The 19,019-nt window shown below is 40.9% G+C and overlaps 1 protein-coding gene across 2 annotated transcripts; it reads left to right on the forward strand.

Moving 5' to 3' along the window:
• The first annotated feature begins 2,460 nt into the window (after window positions 1–2,460).
• Window positions 2,461–8,436, forward strand: LOC116313656 (interferon-induced protein 44-like). Of its 2 annotated transcripts, none has more exons than XM_031731420.2 (8): window positions 2,461–2,826; window positions 4,407–4,911; window positions 5,071–5,119; window positions 5,718–5,913; window positions 5,991–6,143; window positions 6,244–6,415; window positions 7,665–7,765; window positions 7,852–8,436. In XM_031731420.2, exons 2-8 carry the CDS (start codon window positions 4,440–4,442, stop codon window positions 8,080–8,082), a joined length of 1,374 nt encoding a protein of 457 aa, XP_031587280.2. In that variant the 5' UTR covers window positions 2,461–2,826; window positions 4,407–4,439; the 3' UTR covers window positions 8,083–8,436. The 2 variants fall into 2 exon arrangements, with proteins under 2 accessions (XP_031587280.2, XP_039465353.1); XM_039609419.1 differs by having other exon boundaries at window positions 7,829–8,047.
• Window positions 8,437–19,019: the final 10,583 nt, after the last annotated feature.

Below are 19,019 nucleotides of genomic sequence, written 5' to 3' on the forward strand. Positions count from 1 at the left end.
CTGGTCTTGATTTCAGTGGCTTCTATCTCCTCCTTTGGCCAACTTATTAATCCAGCAGGGTACCTGATCACGGGCACTCCGTAGGTGTTCGACATCCTGGATCGCGTTCTTTCCTTTCAGCTGACTCCTCAGGGCTTGCCTGATCCTCTGCAGGTATTTGGTGATTGCGACTTTCCTAGCGGCCTCTTTATGGTTCCCATTTCTGACCACCTTCTCTTTGTTACCATTCGACTACGTTTCTCTCCAGTCATTCCAGTGTTGTTGATGTATATCCTCATATCCTCGTGGTGTGGATCAGTAAGTCGATGTCTCATTCACTCTTGGCATATGGCTTGATAACCCCCGCACACACACACACACACACACACACACACACACACACACACACACACCACCACCACCACGTTCTCCTTGTCCTCCTCTGTCTTCAGCCAACAGTAACTCAGCTTCCACCAGCGCCCTGCTGGTCAAAGCACCGCAGTGAGTTGTTGTTAACCTGCTATGGAAATCTCATTTTTAATTATCCTCATGAAACTTGTCAATTATGCCCATCGGTGTCCTGCTTAGCTCAACATCTCGAGCAATGGAATTAATTTTCTAAATTGTTTTTCTTCTCTTAAAAAAACTGTACAAGATTATCTAAATAAACTGACACTTTAATGTCATTATTCATATTTTACAACTATAAGATCATATAATAATTCAAGTTTTTTGTACTGTTCTCATTTGAGACAGTATGTTCTATTCCTTTCTCAGAGTGCTGGAGAAATTGTGCACTGAAACAGGTTAATGGACTTTCATTTTTAGCATTAATTAGTTTAAAACATTGATTGGTAAATGCTGCTGTTGTAGCTATATAATTAGCATTCATAAACTGTGTCCTGTTTGTGAAACTTGCAGCAGTTTTAGTATCTCTAACGTCATACCAATATAATGATTATCATTGCAATATCAGTGTTTGAACACAGGGTGGAGCTAAGTGACCAAGACAGATTAATCAATAGCTACTTCGCTTGTGGCCACAAATGCAGACTGGATCTCTGTCATCAGGATCCCTCTCTGATTCGTCAGCTCCTGCAGAACCACAAAATATGAACTGCATGAGTTCTCATTCCCTTAAAGAATCTGCACAGTTGTTTGGCTTGTTATTTAAAATTAAGTGTAAGTAAGCAACACTAAAAAAAACATCCTTTGCTAGTACAACAAGCATTCCTTATTCCAAATTACTTTTTTTTTTAAGGTAATCTGGTTTTACTCATGATCTTAATAAAGCTAACTACGTAACGGTTACAGTAGTAGTGAATGTCCACTGTAGCAGTCTTCCATATCCTCAAAGGTAGCTCTATGATAATGTATATCCTTGAAATCAAAACACAATTGTCCATTTGTCCCTCAGCTGGTAGGGGAACTTCTTTATAATGGTTAGCATGTTAGCAGACATGTCAAGCTCATATTTCATGGCTGTATAAAATGTACATATAAAAAACAACAATTATCCTCTGTCTGAGGCCAACTTTAGGCAACCACTTACAAGGTTTGTGTGTTTGTTAATAGACAGATCCTTGATTTCCATCTTGTGTTCAAAGGATTTATTGAATGTCACCATCAAAAGGGGGCGTGTCCTTCCTGGGCTGGGAAGACAGGGTCAAGTTTATTTATGTAGCACATTTGCTTAACAATGTAAAATGTAACTAAAATAAGTGAAATGCACAACAATGATGCAATAAAATATAAAAGAGAAAGAATAATGCAATAAGTCAATAAAACAACAAAAACAACAACAACTAAGGCTGGTGAAACCAAAATGTTTGGGTCACCTGCTTAAAGTCAGACCATAAGGAAGTGTTTCTGTTTTAACAGTTCAGTGTGCAGAAAAATGTTCTTCATTTGCTTTTGTTTGAAGTAGGTGTGTATGTTCACCAGAATGCACGAGGCTCGGGTGTAGCATCAAGAGAGCTGTGGTATAACACTGGATTTGACTGTGTCTGTTATTATATGCGTTTCTCAATTGTAACAACATCCTTGAGGATTTTGTGCCTACAAAATGATCTTTTTTTGCTTTATAAAAATAAGACTCAAGTCAATATTTGCATTTCAATGCAATTTAAACAGGAAATGTAATCAGTCTTGTACAACAGTATGCTCTCTTTTATTTCTCAAAAACTTTCATAATTAAAGCTAAAACTCTTAATAAATCCATTATTTTTATTATAAGACTGATCTTTTTTATCAGTCAAATTTTCATTCATTAAAACTTACTACAGTCACCGTTTTGTTAATTAGGTAAAATTACAGTAGATTAAGACAATCACACGTTTGTGTTTCAGACCTGTCATCATTGAGATGCACAGGCTGTCTTTATAGAGAGTTGAGGTTACACGTGGCATCATCTTGTGTTCCCTCTTCCATCTCCATTATTATCTGAATAATGTTAAGGGAAAGGCTGACTTCTAATTGAGGGAGGAGATAGGTACTGCGAACAGGCTTAACAGGTTAAACCTGTCATTACGTCGGAGTACTGCTGACGTATTGGTGGTAACCTTTTGTTGTTGTTTCTCCTGAAATTAATACTCATAGTTTTCTAGATCAGACTTAGACCGAATGTACGAACATAAATCATTAACCCCACAGAGAAGTTGAAGCTGTAGTTTCTGCCATTGTTACTTTTAAATATTTTAAACTGAAAGGAGAGGCGCCACAAAGCACAGGCTTTAACAACACTGCACGTAAGGCGTTCAAGACATCCAGCTTCACTTGCACAGCGGACGGCTGTCACACGTGTGATCTGCGCAACCACGATCCCCGCTCAGTTTCTAACCACAGCAGGTAAGACTGAAAATATTAAAGAGCTGCATGATTTTCAGAACTTTGTAAGATTTTTGTGCGCTGGTTTTTGTTGTTGTGTGGAAGTATTGTGTTAAACTGACTTAATGAGCCCAGTAGTTTATTACTCCGATCTTTCATTTGAGCTTGTGGATACACTTTTTTTTTTTTTTTTTTTTTTTTTTTTTTTTAAATATAACAAAAAGTACAAAGCGATATTGTAAGAAAGTGCAACGAGTACATCTGTGTTAAACTCATGATGTTAGTGGGAGAACGTTTGGCACAGTTTATAAGCTGGGTGTGTCTAATCCTTTTGAAAGTTTTTTTTGGCTGTTCCCCAATTCATTGGCTGCATTCTTCAGCAAACCATCCAGGCCAAAATTCGCCACTTTTCCAACCGTTTTTAATAACGGTGTTTTTGGCTGGAAAAAGCGAGATGATCTCGCTTTTTCCCGGCGCCCAGTGACAGCTGTGTCGGCGTTTTCTTAAAATAATACAGGGCCCTCCCCATGGTTCTCTCATCCGCTTAATTTAAACTCCAACCACCCAATCAAAGAGGAAGGAGGCGACCACAGCAATTCATCCCAAACCCACTTTGCTGCAAAGCGATTGTCCAAGTTTGCCTACTTCATCTATTGACACTGGCACCACTGACTAACAATGAGCCGTGAGGCCATTCCCCATCTCTCTGTGAATGTTACTCATGGCCATTTATCAGTGATCATGACAATTTGTTTATTGTTTACTATTTATGACAATTAAACTGACCTCACAGCCCATTGTTCATTCAGTAACATCAGCCTGTTTAATGTTCTGATTTGTTTTCCATTTTTGGAAAAAAAAATTTTCTCACCCAATAATTGATTCACTTTAGCCTTAATTTGAAGTGAAACATACAAAATGATCACTTTCTGGTTTATTTTTAGCTGTCACTACATGATGTTGCCCAGACAGTGGTAGTGGTTAAAAATATTAATATTTGTCTCTGAGACAATCATAGAGGTATAAAGTGTTATAGAAAAAAATAATGTACTGAAATGCAATATTTGAGACAACTGAGTTGAATTCCACCACTGGTCATTTTTTTAAAAGTATATTTCTCAGCTGCATCACACCTATGAAACATCTCGATTTGCTCCGGTAAAAGTAAATCAAATGAGAGAAAGATTTTCAGTCGATCATGCTCTCCACCATAGCTGTAATTGCTACCAGAGCCGCTGAAAAGAACAGTTACAAAAACCCCAAAAATGTTAGCTCACCTCTACTTACGCCTCATCTCCTAGACAGAGAAGAAGTGGCTACAAATTAGAGCAATCTCTGGTGTGGCTGGCTGTGTAAAACGTGGCTCATTCTGAGGAGTCTGAGGAGGCGATCCTCAGACTCAAGCCAGTCATCTGTAAGCTGTGGTGTTGCCATACCATATGACAAAATGTTCTGATTCACTAAGATCCAATAAAGGAATGCAAAGGGAGAAAGGAAAGTAGACTAATTTTGATCATGGCCCATTTGAAATGCTATTCATGCTGCAGTGTGGAGTTAAGCTTATGATGGTTTTTTATTATTTGTTTGTGTGTTTCTAATAGACTTCTCAGCTTAAAGACAACAAGCTTTGAACTATGAACCCCAGACTAACACAAAGCCAGCAGAGAACAATCTGTGCTCAGCTGGGAAGATTCAAACTAAAGCTGCTGTACAAGGCCAGCATCCACGGCTTCACCGGCAAAGCATTTCACCAACGATGTGACAACCGCTCTCCCACTGTGTCTGTGGGCTACAACAACTCTGGTTTTGTGTTTGGAGGCTACACCAAACAACCATTTAGTCAGTCTGGACAGTACGTGAATGATGAACAGGCTTTTCTTTTTACATTTGATGGTGAAAACCTCATCAAATATCCAGTTACTAGTCCTACATGTGCAGTGAGAATGATAGCTAACTCTGGGCCTTATTTTGGAGAAGCACTGGTTCTTGTCAATGGAAGCCAAGCAGTAGCACACAGCAATCCAGGAAATTATTACAACTTCCCTGCTGCACAAATGCATGGCAATGATCTCAACCTGACTGAGTGTGAAGTCTACCAAGTGGAGGGTAAGTTATAAAAAAATCATGTTTTTTTTAAATGTTGTAGTTGATAAATTTCTAATATAATAACAGAACTAGTAGTTCACTAAAACTGTACTACATTATTTTTTTTGGATTTGGGCACCAATTTAAAATCACAAATAAACTTACTGGTTTCTTTAACAGGAACCACTGAACTTGAAAGGCCATGGAGGACTGTAATCTGGGAATCTGAGTAAGTTTAAATGGCCTGTATTTATATAGCGCTTTAATAGTCCCTAAGGACCCCAAAGTGCTTTACATATCCAGTCATCCACCCATTCACACACACATTCACACACTGGTGATGGCAAGCTACATTGTAGCCACAGCCACCCTGGGGCGCACTGACAGAGGCGAGGCTGCCGGACACTGGCGCCACCGGGCCCTCTGACCACCACCAGTAGGCAACGGGTGAAGTGTCTTGCCCAAGGACACAACGACTGAGACTGTCCAAGCCGGGGCTCGAACCGGCAACCTTCCGATTACAAGGCGAACTCCCAACTCTTGAGCCACGATCGCCCCAAGTTTAAGAAAGAAACCATCCTGCTTGATCTATTAACATTCGTCAGTTTTGCACAATATACTTTCTACATTAAATGTAAAGTATACTATTGAATACTTAGCATACTATGGTATACTAAATGTTTTAGATTTTGACAACATCCATGCAAAACATGGAATATGTGTAACTGCAACTGCTACTGTCAAAGAAGTAATATTAGGAAAAATGATTTTACTACTACGACTTCTTCTAAAATGGGAAAAGTTCTTTATCTCCTTGTTTTGTACAGGAAGAGGAAGGAGCTGATCGAGAGCATTAAAAGCTACAAACCCACAGTCAGCTCTGTGACCCAGCCTCGGGTTTTGCTCATTGGACCAGTTGGAGCTGGAAAGTCCAGCTTCTTTAACTCTGTCAACTCTGTATTCACAGGCCACGTCACCAGCCAGGCCATCTCTGGCTCCTCCTCCACCAGCCTCACCACACAGGTCTGCTGTCTGATGATTTCCACTTATTGTGACTGATTTCAGTGGTCTGTCACTCATTCTCATTGTACTGTAAACAGTTTCGCTCCTACTCTGTGAAAGATGGCCGTGAAGGGAAACCTCTGCCAATAATCTTGTGTGATACCATGGGACTGGAGGAGACCAAAGGGGCGGGGCTTGACATTGATGACCTCAGCAGCATCCTCAAAGGTCACCTGCCAGACCGTTATCAGGTGCTACATTACAACAGCGGGACACTGAATGTATGAAACACTGATTTGTCAGCAGTCGACTCAAACTGTGTCTCTGTTTCTCCTCAAATGTGTCATTTAGTTCAACCCTTCAGCTCCTCTGCATCCTGAGGCCCACGGCTATCGCACATCTCCTGGACTCAAGGATAAGATCCACTGTGTGGCCTATGTTATTGATGCTTCCAAGGTCTCCATCATGCCCAGAGGGATGGAGGAGAAGCTGGATGCTATCCGCAGAAAGGTCAACTTAATGGGTCAGTAGAGTTGAGTCAGCAAGGTTCCCGATAGCGTTATTGCAGCTTCCCAGTCTCATTTTCAAGTATACTTTGTGACAAAGAAAAAGACACATCCACACTCACACACTCTCTCACACACACAGTCACAGACACACACACACACACTGTTGATTTATTCACCTATGTATTTTTGAAGCTTTGTGTTCCAGGTGCTGCAAATTTGTTTTCTTACAGGCGCGGCACATGGCGACACATTGTGCATCCTTTTATTACCCCCTGTTTTTCCCTGTCTGTCCTGCCTTAGACATTGTCACACTGTATACGACATATAATGTAATAACTGAAATAACACAAATAGAAGTGAATAAATAAACAGATAAAATAAACACCTGAACAGGAGGAGCATTTAGAGAATTTTTAGATCTGATCTTGAAAAAGCAAAATGTGAAGCACAACACTGCATTCAGATCATTATTGTGATTGCAAAAGCTGCCAGATAGGTCGGGATTTAAAGGGGAAAAAAAGCCAATGCTCCCCAAACCATACTTACCTCATTATCTGCCTGTTAAAATCAATGAATGCAAATCATTAAAAACCTGTATTTATCAATGCAAAGAAACATCTCAAATGTTGAAATTTGTCAAATTCTTTTTTTATTCAATAAACCAAAAATATAAAAATGCTGGCAGGCTAGTTTAGCAGCTTGACTTAAACCGTGTTTTTTGTGATTCATGCTGATGTGATTTGAAGTAAGCAGTTCCTCAAATCTCATCTGAATGTTACCATGTGTTTCTCCAAAACCTACATAAACACCTGTGAAGATTCCCGTTCCATAACATCACACAATAACATGATCTTTCTCTCTATGACATAGATCATGATGTCAATGATTTCAGTAAAACTGGTCACACCACAGAACAATTTTCCTCTTCAACACAATTCATCTTAATTTCATCATGATGCAATTCATTATAAAGCCAGGGACAGAGGTGGCAGCAGTATTTTGGAACATGATCAGTTACAATAACTGGACAAAGAATATGTGGAAATGCTTTAATGGAAAAACCTTCAAAGATCTTCATAAAGACTAGAGAACTATTGCTCAGAACCACTTAAAAAAGATAAATATGAAAAAATAATGAGTGACTCAAGACTCTTGCACAGCGCTGTTTTGATGGATTATTCCAAATACATGATCTTCAGATACTGAAACCTCATTATAAGAACCTATCGTATTTTATCGGTCATCTTTCTGGTTTGTTTCCAGGTATTCCTCAGCTGGTCCTCCTCACTAAAGTAGATGAAGCCTGCCCACTGGTGAAAGAGGATGTGAGAAATGTTTATAAGAGTGGCTACATTAAGGACGTGGTAAGCGCTTAATTTTTTTTTACTGCTTTTGTGGTTAATAATAATTAATAATAATAATAGTAGTTTCCCTGTGTTCTGTCATACAGGTTCAGGAGGTCGGCTCTCGGCTCGGTGTGCCGTTGTCCTGTGTTGTTCCGGTAAAGAACTACAGCGAGGAGTTGGAGTTGGACATGAATTGTGACATCCTGTTGCTCAGCGCCGTCATTCAGATGTTTCGCTTTGTTGATGATTACTTTGATGAGCTCAGTGACCGAATGAGCAGCATGCAAACCACAGAGCAGAATGAAGTTAAGAAGCAGCTGTACCAACCCGAGTAGCTGATGAAATATCCCTGAAAATGGTTCATTTACAGCAAAAATAAAAAAAAAAACCTTAGTTTATTCATCATCAGTGCAAACAGTTGAAGGTTCTCATGGCCCTAGGATTTTGTGTTGTTTCTAAGTTATGGATTCTTCTTCATTACTGTGACTTTGAGTTCCTTGTTATCGTACTGAATTGTGAGTTTTGAGTGACATCACCACGTTTACAGTTTTATTCTGATCATCTTTGAGTTTTGCTTGTTCTCTGTCTGACTGCCTTGATTACCTTTTTGTGTGTCTCATAATGAATGTGTGTTATTACCCTCCTGTCTTGCTCCATGCTCAGTCATCCAGTAAATCCAGGAAAGTTGATTCTGTTTCTGTTTGGATTGCTCTTTTATACCTTTTGAATTTAGTCTATTTTGGAGTTTTGAATCAGCCACAACAAAGGCTCACCTCTTTTTGAACATTCTGCCTCCATCCATCCGCTTCTGCTTATCCTTTTCAGGGTCGCGGGGGTGCTGGAGCCTATCCCAGCTTTCACAGGGCGAGAGGCAGGGTACACCATGGACAGGTCGCCAGTCTGTCGCAGGGCTAACACATAGAGACAGACAACCATTCGCACTCACATTCACTTGCGCATTCACACCTATGGGCAATTTTGGATTAATCAATTAACCTATCCCCTGATGGTGGAATTGAACTCAGGACCTTCTTGATGTGCGGCAACAGTGCTAACCACCGTGCCTCCATTGTCCTGTATTTGGGTCCTCATTTGCATAATCACAACAACGTTTTAGTATTCTGTCATTTCAGACACTTTACCCTCACATCAAACTCTGTAGTAATGATACACTAATGAGTAATGAGTTTTCTTTTATGCCTACTATATTTATATTAGACTGGATGCCATAGGACTTCCTATAAATTTGACAATTAAATGATTGGTAAAAGTAGAATTTTAAATAGTTAGAAAACAACAAAAAATCCAGGATGTTGGCTTTATAAAATAATTACAGTTAGGCATTTTGATAATGATACTTCTTTCATAAATTTGCAGCTCTACACCAACACAGTGGATTTTCAAGAAATCAAGAGTGCAGACTTTCAGCTTTATTTAAACATTTTTACACAAACTATTACATGAACTGCTTATGAATTAGAGTCATTTTTATACACACAATATTCCCATTTTCAGAGGCACAAAATTAATTGGACAAGCCATGATAATTTTAAACATAGGGATTATTTTTAACACTTGGATGGAACCAGTCAATGACTGTCTGAAGACTAGAATCTTTTTATTTTTATTACCAAATGCTCTGCCCTCCTTTGAGATATTCTGCCAGCCCTTTACTGCATCCGTCTTCAGTTGCTGCTCTTTTGTGGGTCTCTCTTTGTATTCAGTTTTATATTTAATAACTGAAACTCACTGTAAAAAAAATAAAAATAAAAAATAAAATAATAATAATAATAATAATAATTTTACACAGATAAAATGACTATTTTGCTGCAATGGCAACATGTGAAGCAGGCAGTTATTATTATAATTTTTTTCTTCACTCATTCAGACAGATGGCCAAATTCCCCCACTTGGTTCTTCCATCAGTTTTGCAGTCCTGGAAGTCAGTAAACTCCAGTTTGTCACCTGCTGGAAAAGGAATATTGCATTTTTTGCTTGTTGCTTCAGCTGTGTTGCTCAGCTCTAGTGTGCATCCTGCAATGGAAAGAGGGGGACAGGGATGATCATCTAGGCAGTACCATTGATTGGGGAGGACAGGGTCTGGCATATGGAGCTGAAAGGAAAGGAGGCAGAGCTCTTTGAAGACTAAACTCTTGCTGGGCCAAGATGTTGTTCATCAAGACTTCCTGCTGACACTGGAGCTCCTGCAGAGCCAAAAAGGAGCAAGATTCATGAATTAGGATGAGCATGGAGAAGAGGACAAAATCAAAAGCATAAACAAGGAACCCTTTTTCAATTACTGACTTTATTTGAACGTTAGAACAGAGACAGAACATAGCTGTGTGGAAAACTAGTTGGAGCTGGTCCAGTGAGCTCTTTAACTCTGTCAGCTGTGTATTCAGAGGTCACATCACCAGACAGGCCATTTTTAGCTCCACCACCACCAGCCTCACCACACAGGTTTGTGTCTGTTGTGTAATGATTTCCAGTCACTGTGATTCATTTCAGTGATCCACTTTTTGGGGTGTAGCCAATAATTTTGCTCTTACTTAGTGAAAGGTATGCATGAAAGGAAACCTCTGCCAATAATCTTGTTATACCACAGGACTAGAGGTGAGCAAAGGGGCGGGAACTGACATTGATGACCTCACCATCATTCCCAAAGGTCACCTGCCAGACTGTTATCAGGTAATGCATTTCATCAGCAAGACACTGAATGTATGAATTATGGGCTCCATACAGCCTCAACACCAGTCACAAACTTAGTCAACAACAGACAAAAAGGACAAGATAGGCTTTCCTGAATCTGAGACTCCCCGCCAGTGTTGGGCAAGTTACTTTGAAAAAGTAATTAATTTTAGTTACTCGTTACTTCTTCAAAAAAGTAACTGAGTTAGTAACTCAGTTAGCATTTTTCCACCAACACAAAAGGGCTGTTTTTTTGTTTTTTGGGGGTTTTTTTGGTCATAAGCAAAGAGTGCGTGCTAGCGCTTAGACAGTAAACGTGACGAAACTATTGAGGAAAAAACGCAGCGTATATATTGTTCATCATGACTCTGGTTTTACGTGGCCTATCAACACAATTTAAAAACTGGTAAATATCACCTTGTTGCTTTGTCATCTTGAAGTGGTCATGTGATTGGCTTACCACGACTACTTTATTCTTCCTCAGTCAAACAGCAGCACTCATGCGACTGTTTTGCCCCCCTAGCTCCAGGTGTTGTGCCAAAAAGTGATCGTATGCGAGAAAGTGATTGCCGTCCACGGGGGAGCGCGCAGCTGCTTAAAACTGTAGCGCCCAGATTACTTACAGCTACTTCCGTGCAACTGATACAAGGTGCGATAAGCTGAAGACAGCTTCAACCGTCTGTTTGTTGAAAAATAGTAACGCGACTGCACCGCATTTTCTTGATAGTAACGGTAACGGCGTTGCAACGATAGAAATAGTAATTAATTAGATTACTCGTTACTGAAAAAGTAACACCGTTACTTGTAACACCGTTATTTCCATCACTTTTCCCCGCCCACCTAAACTACCTCACAACTGGGCAATAGCACTTCCCTCACTTTAATGTTCCACTGCCTAGAGCCTGTGTGCAGTCTAGAATCCCCGAAGCACAGACTGGACATCCAGACGTGGACCAATATACAGGATGGCTTGCCCAAGGCAACACACACCAACCCTATGAACATACAATTATCACTAGATTTACTATCCTGCGCAAATTTGCGTAACTTCCCTAAACCCAATACCCCCTAGAATTACTGGCTTTTTTATTTTCTGGTGCAAGTCCCGAGGTGTTAAGCACCCCTGCTGAGATTTTCACAGGTCGTCAGCTTGTTTCTCCTACAGCTTTTGTTGTGCAAACCACCCATTGTCCTTGAGGCCTGGCACATTTGCATTTGCTCACTCAGAGTTGCTCAGATCCAAGGCAGGCCAAACCTCTGTGTTACAACTTTCAGAAATGCCTGATAGAAATGCTTCAACTTACTCATGAGGTTTTGACCACATTTTTTGCGGAAGTCACAACTATATTGAATGCACGACCGTTGTTGCCAGCTGCAAGAAATGCTGTTCCCTACACTAAGGTTCGTTTCAAAGTTTGAAAGACTTTGAAATAAAACAGACTTGTGTACCCATATATTGTGAATGTCTGTCTTTTGTATGTAGGTTGTAACACAGAGGTTTGGCCTGCCTTGGATCTGAGTAAACAAATGCCAATGTTGCGCACACACACACACACACACACACACAGCAAATCTGCATTTATTTGTCCCACAAGTGGAAAATCTGCATTGTCATTGCAAAAAGTGGACAGAGCAAGGTATAGAAAGTGCACTATACAAACATTTTATATATATATACATATATACATATTATATATATATATATATACATACATAGTTATACACACACATACATAGTTATACACACAGACACATCTATATCATATATACACACACACACATATATATATATATATATATGTGTGTGTGTGTGTATATGATATAGATGTGTGTCTGTGTATAACTAGACTTTATGCATATTATATAAGGTGTGGCTATATAAATATATAAATATATGTACAACTCTGTGTATATATGTTTATGGACAGGCATGCAGGCAGGTAAGGAAGGAAAGCAGCCTTGCAGGGAAGGAAAAACTTGAATCTCTCATGGTTAGGGGTTGGGGGAGGGTGTGTTTGCACAACAAAAGCAGGAGAACAATGGAGCTGACGACCTGTGAAAATCTCAGCGGGGTGCCAAGAGGTGTTAAGGTCGGGGGGGAATTTACGCAAATCTACGCAGGCCAGTAAATCTAGTAGTAGGGACTTGCACCAGGGAAAAAAGGCTCAGTAATTCTAGTGTTAAACAGATAATACAAAGAAAAAAGGAGGTGTGCTCTCCAATCCTGACGTTTTGGGGTCTATCACTCAGGAAGTCCAATATCCAGTTGCTGCTGAGTCCTAAGTTGATTAGTTTTTTAACCAGTTTGTGGGGTTGAACTGTGTTGAAGGTGGAGCTTAAGTCCACAAACAGCTTTCTCACATAAGTGTTACTATTGTCCAGATGTGTGAGGGTTGTGTGAAGAGCTGTTATTATGGCATCGTCTGTCAACCTGTTTCCCTTGTATGCAAACTGGTATGGATCGAGGTCTGCAGGAATGACAGCCTTAATGTGTGACATGATGAGTTTCTAAATACAATTGGCGATTATGGGCGTTAAAGCAATATGACGATAGTCATTCAAGCAGCTCACCGTGTTCTTCTGGGGCACTGGAATGATGGAGGCTGACTTAAAGCAGGATGGTACTACAGACTATAGCAGTGAAGGTTGAAGGTTGAAGATGAAAGGCTGCTAGTTGGTCTGCACATGCTCTAAGCACTCTTCCTGCTACTCCGTCAGGACCAGCTGCTTTCCTCGCATTGACTCTGTGCAGTGTGGTTTGATCTGATGCTGCCCCAGCTGGATGGGGGCATCGCTCCCCTCTGAAACAGCAGGATAGGTGTTGGTGTCCCTGTTTTGTTGGTCAAAGCGGGCGAAGAGATCATTTAGAGTGTCAGGTAAGGTGATATGCAGAGAGTTTGTTTGTGTGCGATTGTGTTTGTAGCCAGTGAGTCGCTTGATCCCCTGCCACATGTTTCTGGAGTTAAAATGTTCCTGGAGGTGCTGTTTGTATTTGCGCTTGGCTTTTTTATGCCCTTTAGCAGAGATTGGCGTGCCTCTTTGTACGCTTGTTGGTCTCCTGATTTGAAGGCATTGTCACATGCTCTTAGTAGGGCTCGCACTTCTTTGTTGAGCCATGGCTTCTGGTTCGGGAACACTTTAAGAGTTTTTGTTGCTGTTGCACTCTCAGTACAGAAGTTAATATATGAGAGTACGGCAGATGTGTGGCCCTCCAAGTCTGTTCCTTCTGCAAATATACCCCAAGGGCTGTCGTGGCTTCCTCCCAGCTAGCAAAATTGGTATGGTCTGCATCTGACCCACTCAGTGTGTTTACACATGGCCCACATACCGCAAAGAATGACGGCCCTTTGGTGGCCCAGACCTGGTTTGCCAGAGGTGACCCACACATGGGCCATCACAAGGCCAGTTGCAGACACACTGGTGGTCCTGTGCTGGCCCAGAACAGTTTCAGCTCTGGCCCCAGATGTCAGCCTAATGTGTACCTTAATCAAGCCATGTAATAACAACGTGTGCCAGAACATGATAGTGCAAAAGTAACATGACGAAACTCTGTTCAGACAGTGAATGGACTGATTCTTATGTAGCGCTTTTCTACTCTCCCAAATTACTCAAAGTGCTCTATACAAACATACCACACTCAACCAATCACACACTTTCTCTAAACTGAGTGTTTCCTAACTACATTCATACTCTTGACATGCAGACTGGAGGAGCCAGGGATCGAACCACTAACCTTCCGATCAGTAAGTGACCTGCTCTACCTCCTGATGCCACCCGGTGGTAAACATGAGTAAACCCTCATTACGTTTTGAAAAAAGAGTACATTCACAAACCTGTCAAACCTGCATTTGAAACGTTGGCTACCATAGCAGTATAGTATTGCAACATGGCATTTGGGTCTTCTAGCTAAAATAGGAAAAAAACAACATAAATAGTGCCATCATTGCCAGACCTGGCCCACATCTGGTTGATATACACCTTGCCATGACACCAGTCAGTCAGAAGTGCCAGCTTGATGCCAGATCCGGGCCAGACCTGTTTTCTATGAGCCTGGGCCACAAACCAAACCACAATCGGGCCAGATGTAGCATGCCATCACATAAACAGTGCCATCTACGCCAGGCCTGGCCCATATCTGGATGACATACGTCTTATCATGCCAGAAGTCAGCCAGCAGTGCTGGCTTGATACCAGATCTGGGCCAGACCTGTCTGCTATATAGGCTACTGTTTTTACAGACGGTCTGAGTATGGACTGTGGAAGCCACCACAACCATACATGAAGCCACCACAGCTCTACAGGTTTGCGGTATATTTACAGAAGGAACATACTTGGAGGGCCACACATCTGCCGTACCGCCATTTCCTCTCCAGCTTACAAGTTATCTGTTCTAAGGTTTGAGAGTTATACCAGGGAGTCAAGTTGTGGCTTTCTTTTTCAGAGTAGCTACAGTATCCAGAGATGTATATAGTGAAAAGATAAAATTATTAACAAGATAATCGACATGTGTGGGAGTGGGGTTCAGGTAGCTGTTCTGCACTGTGTTGGTACAGGGCATTAAAGATGATAACAGTGGGTGAACTTTATCCATTAACTTAGAGCCAATTCAGAAAGACATCTACTGAGATGGGCATCACGGTGGCACGGTGATTAGCACTGTTGCCGCACAGCAAGAAGGTCTTGAGTTCAATTCCACCATCAGGCCGGGGTCTTTCTGTGTGGAGTTTGCATGTTCTCCCTGTGTTTGCATGGGTTCCCTCCGGGTACTCCGGCTTCCTCCCACCATCCAAAGACATGCAGCTTGTGGGGATAGGTTAATTGGATAATCGAAATTGTCACTAGGTGTGAATGTGCGAGTGAGTGTGAATGGTTGTCTGTCCCTGTGTGTTGGCCCTGCGACAGACTGGCGACCTGTCCAGGGTGTAACCCGCCTCTCGCCCTATGACAGCTGGGATAGGCTCCAGTGCCCCCCGCGACCCTGAAAAGGATAAGCGGAAGTGAATGGATGGATGGATCTACTGAGATGAAGTCTACTTCTCACTGCTGTGTAATCAATTATTGTAAATTTAAATTTTAACAGGAAATGATCAGACAAGAGAGGGTATTCATGAAACACTGTTAATGATGCATGCTCAATCATCCAGGTAAGTAAATCCCCAAAAGTTGATTCTGTTCATCTGGACGTAACGTTTTCAGTGGGAGGAACATTTCGTCACTCATCCAAGTGACTTCTTCAGTCTCAGCTGACTGCAGGTTTATCACTTACTACTATGAATCCCAAGCTAGGAAGAGTCAAGCGGCAGCTGCTGTACAAGGCCAGCATCCATGGCTTCAATGGTTCAGTATTTCAGTATCTCACCAAAGATGTCACAAATATCCTCCCACTGTGTCTGTGGGCTACAATAACTCTGATTTTGTTTTTGGAGGCTACACCAAACAACCTTTTAGTCAGTCTGGACCGTACGTGAATGATGATCAGGCTTTTCTTTTTACCTTCAATGATAAATAACTCCTTAAAAATCCAGTTACTGGTCCTGGCAATGCAGTGAGAATGATAGCTAACTGTGGGCCTTAATTTGGATAAGCACTGGTTCTTGTCCACGAAAGCAAACCAGTAGTGTACAGCAATCCAGGTAATTATTACAACTTCCCCTCTGCAGTGATGCGTTGCAATGATCTCCACCTGATTGAGTGTGAAGTCACACTATCATTAGTCGATGAGCTGCAAAGTAACTTCAAAATGAGCACAATTTGAAATTGTGTTTAAAATATCAGTGTCATGCACATAATAGACAGGGAGCTTTCTCCAGCTTTGTCACAAATGTTCACAGACCAAACAGCAAGACTGATACAATACAGAAGTCCTGGTGTTCAGTGAGCTTTTGTTTTCTCTTGTTTCACGATATTGAAGCATTTTCTCCAGTTGAAACACCAACTGACCCCCCAGCAAGAAGACAGTATTCGTCTAATGAGGCTGATAAATATGATTATTTGTCGAGGTGGGCAGAAATCATTAGGAGCACAGATGAAGACCACAGCAAAGAGCAGGGGGGAGGCTCTTATGAAACAGCTGACTCTCTCCAATAGTCCAAACAGTCAGTTGCTTAATTTTTCAGCAGTAAAAGGCAGCCACATGAACAAGAAACATTAACTTAAATTACAGTGCAGAATAGACAGACTTACACACAGTGAGATGAACTCATGTTGTTGTATGAACACAAAACGACTTGGCTCTTGGGTCCTCAGTGATATTTCTGTGACTTTAAGCTAAATTGCTTGACAGGGTTTAAATAGACTGGCATTCAAATTTGATATTTTGTAACTCCATGAACCCCTGAGTGGTTAGTCTCAGTTTTTTTGATGATATCTAACCTTGCCATGCAGCACCATGATTTGGTCAACATTTCAATTCATGCAGTCCTTGGAGAGATCTGCAAAAACTGTCCCAGCCTAAAGCATATGTTTTGTGTTTATTGCTCAAAAAACAGAAAACACAAGCAAAACCAATAATGCCTAATCTGCCCTTTATTTATTCATCATCTTTTGGACTGGCCCAACTATAGACACATTTTCAAAGTGTCTCCACCTCATCAAACAGTTCTTAATAACAGGTAAATTCTCCTTTTCACTGTTTACACTGCTTCCTGGCAGAGAATAAACAGTTGGCCCTGGATCAGGTTAAGCTACTTCTTAGTAGTGCTGACTTTAAGCTTTGGCTTATGCTTTTCTAGTAATAAGAAAAAAGTCGACAATCACGTTTCGATAACCACTTACAGTGGGATGCAAAAGTTTGGGCAACCTTGTTAATAGTCATTATTTTCCTGTATAAATCGTTGGTTGTTACAATAAAAAATGTCAGTTAAATATATCATATAGGAGACAAATACAGTGATATTTGAGAAGTGAAATGAAGTTTATTGGATTTACAGAAAGTGTGCAATAACTGTTTAAACAAAATCAGGCAGGTGCATAAATTTGGGCACTGTTGTCATTTTATTGATTCCAAAACCTTTAGAACTAATTATTGGAACTCAAATTGGCTTGGTAAGCTCAGTGACCCCTGACCTACATACACAGGTGAATCCAATAATGAGAAAGAGTATTTAAGGGGGTCAACTGTAAGTTTCCCTCCTCTTTTAATTTTCTCTGAAGAGGAGCAACATGGGGGTCTCAAAACAACTCTCAAATGACCTGAAGACAAAGATTGTTCACCATCATGGTTTAGGGGAAGGAGACAGAAAGCTGTCTCAGAGATTTAAGCTGTCTATTTACACAGTTAAGAACATATTGAGAAAATAGAAGACCACAGGCTCAGTTCAAGTTAAGGCTCGAAGTGGCAGACCAAGAAAAATCTCGGATAGACAGAAGCGACGAATGGTGAGAACAGTCAGAGTCAACCCACAACATCACCTTGCAGCAGATGGAGTCACTGTGCATCGTTCAACCATTCGGCGCACTTTACACAAGGAGATGCTGTATCCGAGAGTGATGCAGAGGAAGCCTTTTCTCCGCCCACAGCACAAACAGAGCTGCTTGAGGTATGCTAAAGCACATTTGGACAAGCCAGCTCTGGAATAAGGTGCTGTGGACTGATGAAACTAAAATTGAGTTATTTGGGCATAACAAGGGGCGTTATGCATGGAGGAAAAAGAACACAGCATTCCAAGAAAAACACCTGCTACCTACAGTAAAATATGGTGGTTCCATCATGCTGTTGGGGCTGTGTGGCCAGTGCAGGGACTGGGAATCTTGTCAAAGTTGAGGGACACATGGATTCCACTCAGTATCAGCAGATTCTGGAGACCAATGTCCAGGAATCAGTGACAAAGCTGAAGCTGCGCCGGGGCTGGATCTTTCAACAAGACAACGACCCGAAACACTGCTCAAAATCCACTAAGGCATTTTAAAACTTTTGTTTGTGTGATTTTAACAGTTCTGTGAAAGCAACAACAAAACGATGCACATAGGTAAAGTAAGTAATCTTGTTTCTTAATGAAATGGATAAAATATAATTCTGAATGCAACACAACTATGATTCAAAATTAGGTCATTAAAGGTTTTGACATTCATTCAGTGCTCTCAGTTTTTTCTTTCACAGCATAAAAATGAAATTTACTGGTTCAGTCATCCTCACCCTGCACACATGTATCCTCACGTTACACAGCATTACCCAGTGTACACCGTTCTCTCTTCCATCTCCATTACTGCTTTGAATAAGTCATCATAAAGGTTAACATGGAGCTGGAGGAAGAGATGGCTGTTTACATTTTCAGATGTGAATCTCCCCTGCCAGAGGGCAGTCTGGGCTTCTCCGCTCTTATAGTTTCCGTATGGTTGATTTTTACTCTTTGGGGAGAATTCTAGTTGAATTAATTAATAATGATCAAATGCTCTAACACTCACCTCCTTCTGAGCAAATCGCTGTTTAATCGATCTATGTTAATGTGGTTTACTATAACACGCAAGCAAAAGTATACATTATTTATGATGTGTGCGCCTGGGTTTGTTTTATGTGTTTTAAACTGAAAAGCCAGCGGACAGTGTTTTATTTTGAAATCCAGCGTGTTCCAGTCTGAGACTTTAA

The sequence above is a fragment of the Oreochromis aureus genome, linkage group 3, assembly GCF_013358895.1.
Source record: "Oreochromis aureus strain Israel breed Guangdong linkage group 3, ZZ_aureus, whole genome shotgun sequence".
NCBI lineage: Eukaryota > Metazoa > Chordata > Actinopteri > Cichliformes > Cichlidae > Oreochromis > Oreochromis aureus.